Raw genomic sequence first — 16,542 nt, forward strand, 5'->3', positions numbered from 1 at the left:
ATTGGAAAAGGTAGGGCAAGAAAAAGTAAAAAGATAAAAGTTTTTTGTATTTGATCGATTGGATACCCTAATCGGCCGTGACTCTTTATATTTATAGGGTGGGGTGGACTTATCCCGCAAGAAATTCTTTTTATAGATAAAAACCCATGAAATAATCTAATTGCACTCGGACTCCTCAAAGACCGGACAGACTGGTCGACCCTACCGGTCAGACCGGTCGGCTGCTGCCGGACCGACTACAGTGTCTGACCGGTTAGACCGCTAGGGCGCACCGGTCAGACCGGTCGGTAGTGTCTAGTGCCAATTTTAGTCATCAACATATACCCCTTTATTCTTTGGCAAAGCTTGTGTGCCAAAGAACACTCTTCTGGACCAAAATTGTCTAAGGGTGATGAATACATCGGCCATTTTTTGTGCTAAGGGCGATAACAATTTATCGGCCGTATCTTGCTTCTTCTTCAAGCTGATGACGAAACAACTTGCTTAAGCCTCCATACCTGCTTCATGGTCGCCGACCTCGCTGGTACAACCTCCGCTTGCTGTTCCATGGACTCCTTTTTGGGCATCCGTTGCAGCCTTCTCTTTTGGGTGTGAGACAAGCCTGAGGGACACCACCTCGGCTGTAGATATTTTGAATCTTGTTTTATGCCCTTCTCACACTCTTTACTGCAATCAATGTCTTTTTTGACCAGATTATCGCTAATCGGTCTTTGTGAAGCAAAACTCAGATATATAGAAGGATAATGAATATAATATCACTGCATGTGCATCCTACCATAATCCAAAGACATATAATAAGGATACCAGCAATACCATGGAGCAATCGGTCCATTAAATGAATTACCTTGCCTCAAACTCGATTGCTCTTGAGACGATGATGGCTTTGTATCCTTTACTTTGTCTGGCCGTCCCTCTGCTTCTGGACGACTCCTTTCTTTTCATATTTGGCCAAGAGTTCTTTAAAACTCGGCTTTTTTTCATTTTTGTTTCTGGAATTATTTCCAGAATTCTCAGAGTGACCGGTCAGACTAGTTTCTAGACCGATCAGACCGGTCTTAGCAGACCTGGTGCTTTGATCTTTTCTTGCCCCCCCCCCTCCCCGAGCGTTGAATTCTTCAATGAGTCTTCAGGGACCTTCTTTGTTGGAGCTTCCTTGCGAGATTTTGAAAGCTCAGATCTCTCTTCACCAACAATTATATTTTTTTTCTTTTTGTCGATTCGGCTTGATTTGGCCGAATTAACACTTTGGGATTATTCAATTCAAGTATGTGTGTATGTGCAAGAAAAGGATTCTAATCCACCTTCATTTGTGGAACAATTATTCGATCTTTATTAACAGCCGATTGAATTTGTCTCCGAAGCACATTACAATCATTAGTGGTGTGAGAGAAAGTATTATGAAATTTGCAATAAGCTCGCCACTTTAATTCTTCAAGCGGCGGTATGACATGCGACATCTTGATATATCCATTCTTATATAATTCATCAAATATTCTCTCACATTTGGATACATCAAAAGTAAATCTTTCTTGCCGAACTTTGTGAACCGGATTAAGAGAACCACAAATGCAAGGTTTATCATTGGAAGGCCAAACAAATTCAGCAGTATAAACATCCTTACCTTCATCATCCGAATAATTAGAATCACACCTAAGCACATAAAGAGGACGATTAGGGTTTTCATTGGACTTTTGGAATCTCTAGCTTCTTTAACTCGGCTTTCATTAGCCAGAGCTTTTTGTAAGACTTGACTAACATCTAGAAATTTTTATCCCTCTATCTTTGTTTTATGAAAATCAAGTAAACCAGCAAAAGCTAGATCAGCTAAATCTCTATTAGAAATTGTCAAACTACAGCATCAGTTTCTAGTATCTCTAAATCTTCTAATATATTTAGAAACACTTTCATGTATCTTTTACTTAACTGATATAAGATGTGGCAATTTCAATTCAGTTTCACCAGTAAAGAAATAATCATAGAATTTCTGCTCTAAATCGGCCCATGTGCGAACTGAATTGGTTGGCAATGAAATAAACCAAGTAAATGCAACATCCGATAGAGATAAAGAAAATAATCTCAATTAGTAAATATCACTAGTACTAGCCTCACCATATTGTATAATAAATTGGACGATATGCTCTAATGTAGTTCTACTATCATCACTAGTGAATTTAACAAATTCAGGAATTTTAAAACCCTATGGATATGCAACATGCTCGTACTCATCAGGGTATGGTCTCTTATATGATCGGCATCTTCCTTTTGTATCTATACCAAAAGTTTGTCTAAAGATTTTAATCACTTCATCTTTAATGCTGCCAGATCCAAAATCATCAGCCATAGGCCGACTTACATTAGGTGTACCATGATGTTGAGCAAAGTACGGCGGTGTAGAATGTCGTAACGAACTTGCTGCCCATGCGTCACATTTGCACTAGGTGATGCATTATAATTAATTCGGCTTTGCTGATTAGCCGAATTAGTCACAATAGCATTATTAGTTGAAATTGCCGAACCACACATTGTTTTATCAGTATTAGATGTAAATGCATTATTACCGACAAACTTCATACCAAGATGTATTTCAATTCGGCTAAAGCGATCATCAAACATATCATGCATATTTTGACCAATAAATTCTAACTTATTATTCACATGAGAAGAAACAATATCATCTATAGCATTAGCTATTTTAGAATTAAGGACAGGCTGCTCGTTCTCATCGAATTTTACCTCAAACTGTGAAGCATCGAAGGCGGCATCCGTTATGACCTTTCCTTGACGGTCGATAGAGAAGTGTGAGATGTACTGCTTCATGGCTTCTTCTTCCAGCTTCTGGATCTCCTTCTCCTTCTCTTCTCTGATCTTCTTTTGGATGTCATCAAGAACTTTCTGATGCTCAGCCGGAAGTTGTTGAACAGTCGGCCTCTTGATATTGGGAGCATCAACTTCACCAGGTTTAGAAATACCGGCCATGGCAGCCGATTTATTTTTTCTGATCCCAGCGGAGTCGCCAAAAAGTATGTTGGCGCAGAATTAGAGCGGTGAGCAACGAGCGACGGCACAATGCAGTGCCGATGCTCAGACCGGTCAGACAGGTCGGGTATACCGGTCAGACGGGTTGTCGCCGGGAAAGCCGGCGGTGAGACCAACAAACGTCGCCTGGGAAGGACTCGTCGGGGCAGGCGCACGCAGGGTTGCTCGAGAATCGACAGGCCACCAAAACGCCCTCAATTGACTTAGAGACAAGGAGGAACAACAAATAGTAAATTGAAAAAGCTAGGGCAAGAAAAAGTAAAAAGATAAAAAAAAATTTGTATTTGATCGATTTGATACCCTAATCGGCCGTGACCATTTATATTTATAGGATGGGGTGAACTTATCCCGCAAGGAATCCATTTACAGATAAAAACCCATGAAATAATCTAATTGCACTCGGACTCCTCGAAGACCGGTCAGACCGGTCGGCTGCTGCCGGACCGAATATAGCGTTTGACTGGTTAGACCTCTAGGGCGCACCGGTCAGACCAGTCGGTACTGTCTAGTGCCAATTTTAATCGTCAACATAAAGTCCCTCCAATTTCTCCCAATCCTCAGAGGATTAACCGAACAACGAAACATAAAAAAAAATTCGACAAGAGGGGGTATGAGTATGACGGTCCGGCGAATTTCATTAAAAGGAAGCGATCTTCGGCTTCTCGGCTAAGAAATCCCTCCGAACTTTAGCTTCTCTTGCCAACGAGGCAGATTTTTTAAACCTTAATCTAAAATTCGCTCTCATCGAAAGTGAAAGTCAAACTAAAGTACTACCCAAACCATCCAACCAAGTGAGCTGGAGTCCATTTCGTCCGAACAAGACACGACGAGTTGAGACCAGCGGTGGGTCGTGGGCCTGGCCCCCGAGGCGACGGGGAGGCGGGGAATGACTGGCGGACGAGGAAAAGAGGCAGAGGCCGACAGCATCTTTCAATCCACGGCTTCCCCTCCTTGCTTTTACCCCACTCGCTTGACCCTGTTTCTGTTTGGTTACGGTGGCGGCCTGGCGGGGCAGCCAGCCAAAGGTCCGTCGTCCGTTACCACGCCGAGCTGTCGGACCGGGACCCCCGCCTGGATCGGCTACTGTGTGTGGGCACACGTACAGTACATACAGTACAGGGGCTCTGCGCCCCCGCCACGCCACCCACCCATCGCCCGTTGTAGCTGTAGGCATCGCGCGGTTCAGCAACGCAGCTTCATTCCGGCCTTCCGTCGTCGGTGTCGGTGCCCTTGGCCCTGAACGTTCGTTCACTGCTGTGCTGGCCATCGTGATGAGTTGATCACCGGCCGCGAATGCGTCGTGTCCGTGGGGAAGCTTGGCATGCAACTTCGTCCCTTGCGACTTTATTTCCGCTTCATGATGCACTCATGCCGCACGGGGACCCTATGCATCTTGTAGAAGATGATTAAGCAAATCATCAATAAAGCCCATTAAAACTCAGTTGATGTTGAACTAGCATTTAAAAATGTTGAACTAGTATTTCGAAAATGTTTCGAAAATGTTGAACTAGTATTTCAAAAATGTTGAAACTCAATATTTTTCCCCATCTTCTTCACCGGTGCCGGCGAGTGCCGGCAACAGTGCCGGAGCTCCGGCGGGTGCGGCAGAGGAGCTGCTGGCGGCGGCGGCGGGCAGGAGATGCGCGGCGGCGGCGGAGCAAGCACGGGGCGCTCGGAGCTGGGGGCGGCGGCGCGCTGCAGGCGAGCGGCGGCGCGCTGCAGGCGAGCGGCGGCGCGCAGCAGGCGGCGGCGGCACGTATGCAGTAGGCAAGCAGCGGGCGGAGCAGGCCACGGCGGCGGTGCAGGCGCGTGGGGCGGGCGAGCGCGCTGAGCGGCGACGGCGGTGGCGGTCGGGGGAAGCAGAGCAGCTGGGAGATAGAAGATAGGGTTAGAGTAGATCCAAAGATTGTGATTGCTTTGCACGAATCTCGGACAGTGGAAAATGATTAGAAAAAAAAAACTTCCGAAAGATATATAGGTTCCACGTGCCGCACGTCCGTACATAAGCCCAGCCCAGCCGATATACGGATCACGAGATCACGAGTACGCCGCGCACGCTGCTTGTCTGCCTGCTATGCTAGTACAGTAGTAAGGTAGAGCTAGCTTGCTTTTGCGCATGGATGCATACGCTGACATGCATCGGCCGGCCTTTCTGGCCGACTGGCCCCTTGCTTCTCCAGTAATAATAAATTAATTAAAAGCAACAAACAACGGAGCAATGCAAAAGCGCCCACCTGCTGCGACCTGCATGCGCGCGTGCAAACCAAAGGATTACGAACTCTCGATCGACTGAAGTTGCATTGCATTGCATGCCAAGTTGATGTACTGATAACCGAATATACAATGCATGCAACACGAGGACGAGGTTACGCCAGGTTCTTGCTTGCCACCTTGCTTTGCTGCTACTATCCAGGGCGGGCCCAGCCGCGCGCACGATGCTTCGCCAGTAGGTTCCACCGCACCCGATCCGAGGCAGGTGTGTAAATTGGTCGTACGCCTCTAACTTTATTTTAGTTCAAATATTTTTACTCTCCATAGTTTAAATATTTGTACTACATATATATTTGAACTAAATAGGATTGGAGGTGTATGTGAAGATCACCAATTTGACAATTTGCACCCCTAAACGACATGCCACGTCCTCCCATCCTTTGTCGCCTGACGACTTCTAGATATCTCGAGTCGAACGATTTAATATGTATCTATCGCTACCCCGGGATCATACCCCAGCGATGCTGCGTCGCCAGTTTGGCAGTGAACCAAACGGTTTCTGGTGTGGGGACCTAAAGCGCGTTGTGGATTTATTATGGTGAAACCCGACAGGGCGCTCATTTTTCCTAGATTTATTGTAAGAATTATTTTCGTTGTTCTTTCAATAGTAGGGGACGTAGCTATCGTGATTAAGATGCTAGTGGTGACTTCGCCACTCTTAAGATTTGACAACCTAGTTTCTAAGTGTTCATAAAAATAGGGTGTTATGTGTATTTATATGGATTAATATATGAACATTTATATCTATGTAACTTGTTTCATGAAAAATAAAGCGGCTTAAGCTTCTGCTATCGTTTCCTTTTTTGGAGAGGGTTTGCTTCAGAGGTTTTTTTTTTAAGATACACAGTACAACTCAGACACTCACAACGCACGCACACTCACTTCTATGAACACACGTACACAAACCCTACCTCTATGAGCATCTTCGAAGACTGAGCCGGCAAATCCTCGAGATTGACGAAGTCACCACAGACGCCTCGCTGTCAACGGAAACGTCACCTACCACTTAATGCACAACACCGTTAAATCCCAGAATATTCGCTCCCATGAGAAGTCGAATCCAAGATCTCAAATGCTACCGAGGCTCTTATAACCGCTAGACTACATGCCCTTTCGCTTTGTTCAGAGGTTGAGCTCACCGGATTGTTTTTCTTGACAAGCAAGCCACAGTTTAGACCTTTGGATCAGGTCCACATAACGGCCCAAACTTGTTTAGGCTGTCCTTAGGCCAATCCCAACTTTGATCCGGCCGAAACCCAACTTGCCAATGAGCCCAGGCAACGCATATGGCTATCCAACAGCGGTTTGTTCTGAAACAAAATGCAGTTGCAACGGCACAACAACTGCAAAGAATTTTTTATACAAACTTTTCAAACTAGAGAAGTTTTTACTTAGGACAAAGAAAAAGTGAGGTATATAATTTTAATTTAGTAAAACGGAGAAAGTATCATTCTTTTAGGTCCGTTCTTGGCTTCTTGCCTTGCTAAGTCTGATTTCCCTGCGCAACAGCACAAGCACACTGCTGTTTTTTTTTTTTTGGTAGCCGTGGCGCCTAACAGCATAGTTCAGAGTCACTTGGCATCCTGTAGCCTCCTTCGTGGCCCGCTCCGCCTCTGCCGTATGCATTCCGTCACCTTGTATGGTCTATGGAACCTCACAGCCTCAGTCGCAGGTCGGTGCTCAAGGATAACTCATACACAGTAGTCGATGAAGAGTCGGCTTGAGCCTTGAAGAAGCAAATATAATTAACCGATCGAGTGACAACCTATGTGTTGATTTGGTAGAAATGTGAGACACCATATCGGTCCGTTCTGCAGTTCTGCATGATCCGTCGGCCTATTTTCTGATGTTCACCATCTTATCCTACATAGGCTGCATTGATCCATGCAACTAATTAAGTACCGAAGTCGGCCTATTTTCTGATGTTCACCATCTTATCCTACATAGGCTGCATTGATCCATGCAACTAATTAAGTACCGAAGTCGGCCTATTTTCTTATGTTCACCATCTTATCCTACATAGGCTGCATTGATCCATGCAACTAATTAAGTACCGAACGACTTAGAGCAAGTTTAATGAATTCGGCTGCTCGCGGGCGTCTTGCGCTCCAGCTTGGATGAGCTGTACAGCGATAGTGGTGCACCCCGCCAGTTTAACTCCTCAGTTGCGACATGGAAGCAGACGAGCGCGCGATTCCGCTATCAAATAGTGCACGACACCGGCCCGTCTCGTGCGACTCGCCTGTTTTTTTCTCTTTCCTCCTTTCTCTCTCATCAACATCGGATCTCACTCACTATTCGCCGGTTACTATACTTGCTCTTAAATGAAAATGTACCTCGGGTGCCTATCCCATAGCACTTTGACCTTCAGGACAATATCGGCAGGTACTGTACAGTATGGTTAATGGAGACCAAAATGCAGATGAAGTTGTGTGCTCTGCTCCGGCCGGGCGTGGTGGTCTGAAACAAACAGAAACAATTCAGGTGAAGGCGGCATAGCTAGACTCCTGCTGTAAGATGCTGAACAGCTAGCTACATGCTTGCTAAAGAAAAGCTGATGCAAAACCAATGACTTGGTGAAAAGCCCTGACTTGCTACACCGTACCCTTGGCAGAAACAATAGGTTAGGCAACGTGCGGCCAACAAATATTTAGGCGTAAATGTGGCGAGAAGTTAGTAAATAAGTGCACAATAAATGTTGCGTGAGGTGTGAGTGTTATGTTCAAGCTGCAATTGTGGCTTGGCAAACCTTTTTTTATTAACCCTTGTTCCACATCATATGTCATAAGTCCATTGCTGTATCAATATTTCCCACAAGTGTGATGGCTATTTTGCTCGCCCACCTATTTTTATGCTTGGCAAAGTTAGACGCGGACCAAATAGCCCTGTGGCAAAGATAGGCTCCAAGAAAAGTACCTTGACATTGATGGATCCTTCAATGCAAGAGAGAATTGAAACAGCTGTTTGTGATGGTTACGGGGAGATTCAGGCTGCTAAAACTGAAACTCGCATTAGATCGAACTTATAAGAGTAGCTCAAAGTAGGCGTTGAAATAAAATAAGGGCCTCTGTTCAATCTCCAGTTTTGACAGACACACATTTCTGCAGTCAAACGGTCAAACCTCAGGTTGAAACTCATATATGAACAAGCTGAAAAATACAAACGAACATATAGATAAAATAAGAAAATAAATAAGCGCTGGCCCACACGCCAACTTGGCACTCCAAAACCCCAGCGCAGCTAAACCGGTGAGGTGTAGTGGGTGTTGCTCCGGACGCCCCCACCAAACCAATCCCCATCCGGCAGCGCGATGGGAAGCATGATCTCCAGGCCGCGGCAGCGAGCGCACGCGCCGCAGCCGCCAACGCTGCCGCTGGACGACGACGACCTCCTCTCCGAGATCCTTCTCCGCCTCCCGCGGCACCCGGCCTGCCTCCTCCGCGCCTCCCTCGTCTGCACGCGCTGGCGCCGCCTGCTCCGCGACCCGGGCTTCCTCCGCCGCTCCCGCGCATTCCACCGAACACCGCCCGTGCTCGGCCTCTTCCGCATCTCCCAGCGCAGTGGCCGATTCGTCCCCGTCGGAGAGGCCCCGGACCGCGTCGCCAGCGCGGCCTTCGCGCTCCCCGACGCCGCCAGCTGGGTCCTCCTCAGCTGCCGCCACGGCCGCGCGCTCCTCCGCAGTCGACCCGGCTGGCTCCAGCTCCTCGTCTGGGACCCCATCACCCGCCACCGCCGCTGCGTCCGCCTCAGCCGGCTCGGATGCCACGTCAAGGCGTGCAATGCCACCGTTCTTGGCGACCCGGTCGGCGTGGGCCGCCGCGAGGGCTCCTTCCGCGTGGCCTTCGTCTTCACCGGCAACGGCCGCGCGTCCGCCTGCGTCTACTCGTCTGAGACTAGCGCCTGGGGCAGGCTGATCACGGCGGAGGCGCCTTGCGACGACGTCTGCGACAAGCCCAGCGCGCTGGTCGGGGACGCGGTCTACTGGTTGCTTGACGAGGGTGGCATCCTCGAGCTCCATCTGGGCAAAGAGAGTTTGGCCTCGGTGGAGCCGCCGCCGCACGCGCAGAGCCATTACCTGGGGAACATCCAGCTCATGGAGTCTGAGGCCGGCGTGCTGGGCCTCGCTGACGTGAAGCAGTACAGCCTGCATCTGTGGGTGCGGGAGGCCGACGGTGATGGCAATGCGAATTGGGTGCTGCGCACTGCATTTGACCTTAGCGTGTTCGCTCCGCCGCCAGGGATGACTCCTCGGATCACGTTTGTGCCGCCTATCAAGATACTTGGGGTTGATGAGGGTGGCGATTTCGCATTTCTAAGGACCATATGCGGAATCTATATGCTCTCCCTCGACGCTGTGGCAGTGCAGCTCGAGAAGGTCTCTGATGCTGGCCTCATGGAGATTGTTTGTCCTTGCTCAAGCTTTTTTGTCGCAGGTATGAACAATTAACATCAATTTACTTTCGCCTGAAGCATGGTTTATCTTTAAAGTTTAAATGGGTACATGAACTGCACAATATTTGGCATGGAAAGTTTAATCACACATCAATGGATATATATTTGTGCAGCGCCTTCACATGGCGAACCTTGCCGCAAATTTGCAGAAAAATAAGGTCAGCATTAGGTGATGGAAGTGGCATATCAGTATTGCACTTAATGTCTATTTGTTTTCTATTCTCCTTTGTCATGTCATATTGATCTTCCTGCTGACAGAAGTAATTTGATGGTAGCAAAATCAAAATCTTCTGCTATTAAACAGCCAGGATAATGGAGTGTTATTTTATCATGTTCCCCTAGTGTATATATTAATGTTTTAACACTCATTTGATTTTCCTGAAAACAAATTAATTGCAGATAAAAGCATACCAACAACTTTATCGATTGGATGAAATATTAAGAGTGAGTTAATAGAATCGGAAACTTTATGCTTATGACATCCTTGTGTCTTTGGCAATGTTGATATACGCTTGTTCTTTGAAAATTACTAACTGATTCCATTTGAAGCTAAGTTTGAAAGTAATAAATAAGCAACAGCAGATGAGGTCAAATAAACTGTAAAAAACATTTTAACCATACCTAAAATGACACATCAGAGAGCAGCAAAAGGTTTGAACTTCATTCAGATTGGGTCTGTGCAACTCACAGGCTTAGTCAGGCTGCACCGTTGCAGTTGCAGTGCCTTGAGGCTGGATTCTTTATCATCTCTGTTAGTGTCTTGAGTTCTAGAAGGAAAAGAAGATTTAAGTGGTGCAGTAGTGATGGTCATTGCAAATAATTTTTACAGTTTTTTTTGAGCAAAATAATTTTTACAGTTTTGTGACTGAGTGCTCAGACTATTATGAATAAGGACTTACTATCCTTTTATATTATATTTCAGTTCAGTTTAAGTCTTTTAGGAAGTATATTCGGTTTGGTATATTTGAACTAAAACACAGTATGGTTTGGTGTTTTGTCATTTATATGATTGATTACCGAGTAATATCATATCATGTCATCTTGAGTGTGCAAGGGATGAGATGGTAATCCTTTTATTGCTTAGTTTTATTTAACTATCTTTGTCCAAAACAAGGGAGAATCAAGACGGTGCTTTGTTTTATATGGTTTATTCATAATAGAGCAGCAGTTGAAGGTCTCAATAGAAGTTCGTTCCAGTATCTGTTCGCTTCCGAATTGACATATGCATAAGCATAGTTACAAAATCCGGCCTTTTGGATACCAATCTTATGCTAGAATTGACTTCACCTTATAGAACATGAATAAACAAATTACATTAGGTTAATTATCTAGTTTTGCATCTTCCACTGTCAGTTAATATAGGATTGCTTCCAAGTCATTTCTGAACGATATTACGAAGATTGGTGCGGCGTTGTAGTTTAGTTTATCTCTTGTTGATGTTGGATGTGGTGTTATTTTTGTGGTAGCTATATGGGCATTTTTTCCGTATGGATTGTTGTAGCTATGTTTATTTATGTATAATTCCACTTTTTCTTTCCATGCACTGGGTTATATCTTTTGATTCATATGCCTGAACATTCTCCTTATCCTTTACTTCCGGTGGTTGTAGGTGGAGGCGGTGGTGGTGGGGAGGATGGCCACGGAAACAGTAAAACTGAGAACCATAATTCACTAAGGTCACTCCATTGAACCTACTGCTGAGAAACTGTCTAGGCTCAAGGAGAGGTGACGACAAGTAATGAAATGACGCTATTTTTCGTAAGGAAGCGAAAGCTATTAGCTATGTGGAGAAACTTATTACTTGATCGAGGTGTATATGCTTGGTTTATTACTTGGTTGTTTCATAACATGGCTACTTGTTTGTTAGCTGCAGAATCGGCAGAAGTACAGTTGCGACTGTTGGGTCAACTGGCACTATCTCCCTCTTGGCTCGAATGTTCTGGATATTTTGAGCTCGTAAGCAGCCATTCTCCGTGGATTTTCTCAGAGGGGATGCGCGGTTCTCTATCTAACATAATTACATAACTGATTGCGGTGCTGTTTCGGAGTAGGTTTATATTATCTCGTTCGGGCATGGCGATAGCTTTACTGACAAATTGGAATGCACAAGCGCAAGCTGCAACTGTGGCACATCCCTGTTGCTTGATTGCAAAGTACAACTGTGGAATGCACCTATTGAATTTGCCAAGCTTTTTCCAGCATTTTGAGCGTTCTATGGTAGGTTCCAGTGCCAGAGTTGCGTATTCATTATTTCAAAAATAGTTGCAGCCAAAGTGCAATAAGCGTCTTTGATCCTTTATAGTCTCAAACAGCACAATATATATTGCCTTCAATAAGCGTCTTTGACTATTGTTTCTTTTCAACCATGTATTACATAAAAATTTGATTAAAATAGGTGTAAATATATTTTTATTCCATGTTCATCACCACATTTTTATCCATGCTCTTTCTCGCTGGTCAACCTTTTCGGGTGTCCTAAGGTTTGTCCTGGCTGGATTAACCCACTACCTTGGTGCCGCAAAGCTACTCCACTAAAGACGTGCAATCTGATTCTTTATGAAACAAGTCATTTGTTGGAATTTTGGAGTACCCCCTAACATATCCTAAATGTTTAAGGAAGGCCTCTGAATTAAAATTACTTAATTTTTGCTATTTTTCCCTCTTTTTGAAAAGGAACTCAAATGGAGAGTGAAAGGTGATTGTCCTTTTTTCCCTTTCCAAATGGACACCGCAAACAAAACCCAAAGCCCACACTTCGGCAATGTTTCTTAGAGAAACTCCAGCGGACACTCTAGCCCCCTATCATAAATTTATAGGGTTAAAAAATGCACTCCCGCAGACACTTTACTAAGCCCTCTATTTTGGGAGCCTCCAAATTCCCTTCTCCACCCTCCATTTTTAGTATGTCTATAGGGAGTCTTCCATTATAAGTTATAATTGAGGGCTACTGCTGGAATTGAAATAAATTAAGAAGCTCCTATAAAATAGAGGCAGCCCCCATTTAGCATTTAGAGGGTCTAATTTAGAGGTTATTGTTGTAACTACTCGTACAGAAGTAGAACTAGTCGATGTACAAGAAAACTACCCGATCATGTTGAAGTAGGACTCTGCTAATACTTGGCTAGGACTTTTCATGTAATCATTTCCCTCAGACTATATAAGGGCGGGCAGGGACCCCTCCACAACATATACAGCCTCATCATCAACTCCTAAGGGAATACAAATCACCATACAGGATGTAGGATATTACCGGCTCGAACTTGTCTAAATCATTGTGTTTCTTGCACCATAGCGTGCTGATCTCGACGAGTCTCTATCTACAATCAACCACCTCGGGGGTATCCCTCGGTGGGCTTAGCGGTTAAACACCGATAGACAGGTCATGGCCTCACCCTCGCTTAAAATGCATTTTTAGGAGTGGATGATGGTATGGCCCACCCCTACAAATGGTTCCACGCAAAAAAAAATTATAACTTTTTCATATGATGTCAGATGAAGTCAAACTTTATATCAAAGTTGTATAGATTGACGAGATCTAAAGCTTTGTAGTTTATAGCTTTTCATTTAATGTCATTTAATGGTCCAAAAAATTATTATAGTTTCTCTAATAGCTATAATTATATAGTATCTCATATAACTCAAGTAATACTTCGAAATTTCCACAATCTTATCATTTATATACACTGAAATATACTTGGCATATTTTTTGTTTCTATAGTTCATAATAACCATAGTATAGAAGTTTCACATTTTTTATTTGTTTTACTATATGTAAACAATTAAATGAATCTTTAGATAAAATAGAAATGCATTTGTAGGGGCGAGTGATACAATTGTGTATATTTTGTCAAAAAAATGTAGCTTGACCGTACAGGGCTAGTGGTGGTGGCTGGTTGGCAAGGATGTTTTTTTTTCTTTTTTATTTTCCTGTTTCGGACTTTTTAACCTTTTTTATTTTCTGGGCAGGCCATGACATGACTCGTTCCTAGAAATCGATTTTTAGGGACGGATAACGCCATGACCCGCCCCTAACGCACCCACCCCTAAAAATGACAATTTTAAGCGTGAGAACTAGAACGGGTACCGCACCCATCCCTAAAAATATTTTTTTACCTGCTTTTAAAAATCTTTTTTTTGTATTAGTGAACGGATATTGAATACTTGAAATCGGATATGGACGGATAAAACCATTCCAAACCGAATGGACTTTGAATATAGTCGGATAATATCCATACCATTTACATCCCTAGATTCTAGTCTGTAACTAATCCCTGGAAAGCACTTTTTGTTTGCTCTATGCATTAGCATGGTAAATTCAAACTTTAACTTTGTCTTGCAAACAGCAAGACAGGGCTGTACAGTTTCGAACTATAATGTTTGGAATAATCTACGTACCGTATGTTCCTCGTTCTTGGCTGATATGGTTTCAACTCTTTGGTTTATATATCGGTGGTTTCTTTTAGCTCACCGAACCATCAGATATGAATTATCTCATACAGCAAGAGTTTCAGTTTGGATTTTTTTTTCAAGCTTCATGTACGTTACATACCTCACATTATTATACAATGTGTAGATGTTTTTAGATTGTGTTGCCTGGTTGTTAGCCATGATTTTGCTCCTCGCGAAAGCATGAAGTGGAGAAGATCATTAATTATATTATCAAAGATTTAGGAAACTATTCACAAAAGAACTTGGCTCCATCGAGCTTTTTTTTAAGATCACTACTAGAAAACAGGCCAAAGATCCTGGCCAAAGGTACCAGTTGTTGTTGTAACCGGTACTAATGCCACGCATCAGTACCGGCTGCAAAAGCAACTGGTACCTTTGGCTAGTGGCGATCAAAGGTAAGGGGTTTGGTACCGGGTTAAAGCATCACCCGGTACCAAAACCCCAGTATAGGCACCGGTTGGTGCCACCAACCGGTACCAAGGAGGAATAGGTACCGGTTGGTGGCACCAACCGGTGCCAAAAGAGCGGACAATGGCACCGGGTTTTGCCACTACCCGGTGCCGCCACGTGCCCACCACAAAGGAAACGGTTGGTAACTTCAACCGGTGCCTAAGCCTATTGTTTGGCACCGTATGGTGTGCCATTGGCCCATGCCTATAAATACCCCAACCCCTCCCCCCTCCAAGCAGCCGTGAACTCACTGTTCATGGCAGCTGAGTGAGGGGAGGGGCGATTTTCTTTTTTTCTTCAAAAAAGGTTAGTTATTTTTCTCCATAACTTAGCAATTAATTTTTAGAAGCAGTTATCATTTAATTTAGTTTATATATATGATAATTTTTTTTGTAGCATCTTATTGTAGTTATATGCGTTATCAATTTATTTGATATGTGAATACTATCAAATTATTGTATTTATATGTTTTATCAATTTATTTGATAAGTGAATAATATCTATTTATTATAGTTATATGCATTATCAATTATATATTTAAATTCAAATTTTGTATGGAAATATTATCAATTACATATGCAAGGGGCTTTATGTAGTTTCCTTCAAAATTCTAAAACTTTACAAGATTCCACATTTGAGATGCATGCTGCACCAATTCGAGACCCGCAGCTCAGCTAGGCCTACCGCTGCTGTGCTGCAGCGTGCGCGTCTACAAGAAAAAAACATTATCGTGCCACTGCCATTAATACAGCCAGAATTACCGTGTCAAAGAGAATCATTGCACAGACGATGATCCCAAATCCTCAAGGCTCTAGGCATCGTTATAATTTTGTTGTTAAGTTTTATTAATAGTGTATTCAATATTAGTTATAAATTGGTAGTATGAATAAACTATTTGTACACTACAATGATGTATATAAATGTATTGTGGACCCAGATGAGTCGGCAATGGATGTACATGGCCGACCGGCGTTCAAAGGAGTTCATTGATGACGTGCATGAATTCGTAGAAGTGGCCGAGAAACACAAATATGGTGGTTTTGTTCGTTGTCCATGTAAATTCTGTAAGAATGAGAAGGATTACTCATCATCAAGAACCATCCACAGTCACTTTTTCAATAGTGGTTTCATGCCGAACTACTATGTTTGGACCAAGCATGGAGAAAGAGGAATTATGCTGGATAATAATGTAGAAGAAGAGGACAGGATTCCTGACTTTGCAGCCAATTATAATGCATTTTTCAATGACACTGCAATGGGTGAGCCTGAAGAAGATACTGAAGGATACGTTGTAGAAGATGATCTTGGTCAGACGCTGCGCAAAGCTGAGGAAGTTTGCCAAACAGAAAAGGAATCGAGAGATCTGAAGCTGTAGCAGATCCGCCTAAATTAAACCGGCTTAAGTGCGCTAACTATCATCTTAATGAATAATAAAGTCACCACGTACTTAAAACGGTGTAATCCGGCAGTCCGTTGGGTAAATCCCGATTAAACTATTGTACTTCAGGATGACATTAGCACTGAAGTCTCGCGCGAAGACGAGCACAGGTGATACAAGCATACAGAGATACTCAAATTAATTTACAACACAAGTTTACATAAAAGCTTTAAATACAAACAACAGAGTTCAAATACACAGCGGAAGTTAAAACCGAGTTCGAAATACAATAAAGTACTACGGACGACGATAAAAGTGGGCTTCACATCTTGCCCACGATGTGCTGCCAACTGGCCCGAACTTCACGGAGAAGACGGGACCCACTCGACGGTCCAACCCGCAGGAAGCGGTTGTCCAATCCAGGACGCACAGACCTCCTCCAAGTCAGCTAGGATACAACCTGCTCAGGAGGGTTACAACAACAACCCTGAGTATATTAATACTCA

General features: G+C 43.9%; 1 protein-coding gene across 2 annotated transcripts; it reads left to right on the top strand.

Annotated features, from left to right (window-relative positions):
* The first annotated feature begins 8,568 nt into the window (after window positions 1–8,568).
* On the top strand, window positions 8,569–11,676 carry LOC120651373. Of its 2 annotated transcripts, XM_039928849.1 has the most exons (3): window positions 8,569–9,740; window positions 9,873–9,917; window positions 11,369–11,676. In XM_039928849.1, exons 1-2 carry the CDS (start codon window positions 8,618–8,620, stop codon window positions 9,914–9,916), a joined length of 1,167 nt encoding a protein of 388 aa, XP_039784783.1. In that variant the 5' UTR covers window positions 8,569–8,617; the 3' UTR covers window position 9,917; window positions 11,369–11,676. The 2 variants fall into 2 exon arrangements, with proteins under 2 accessions (XP_039784783.1, XP_039784782.1); XM_039928848.1 differs by lacking the exon at window positions 9,873–9,917 and having other exon boundaries at window positions 8,582–9,740.
* Window positions 11,677–16,542: the final 4,866 nt, after the last annotated feature.

Source organism: Panicum virgatum, chromosome 9K (assembly GCF_016808335.1).
Source record: "Panicum virgatum strain AP13 chromosome 9K, P.virgatum_v5, whole genome shotgun sequence".
NCBI classification, from domain to species: Eukaryota; Viridiplantae; Streptophyta; class Magnoliopsida; order Poales; family Poaceae; genus Panicum; species Panicum virgatum.

Excerpts from the sequence above, each read along its gene's own strand:
- LOC120651373 (XM_039928848.1), top strand. The coding sequence starts at position 8,618 with ATGGGAAGCATGATCTCCAGGCCGCGGCAGCGAGCGCACGCGCCGCAG. Across the intron at positions 9,741-11,368 it reads CTCAAGCTTTTTTGTCGCAG|GTGGAGGCGGTGGTGGTGGG; the intron begins GTATGAACAATT and ends CGGTGGTTGTAG.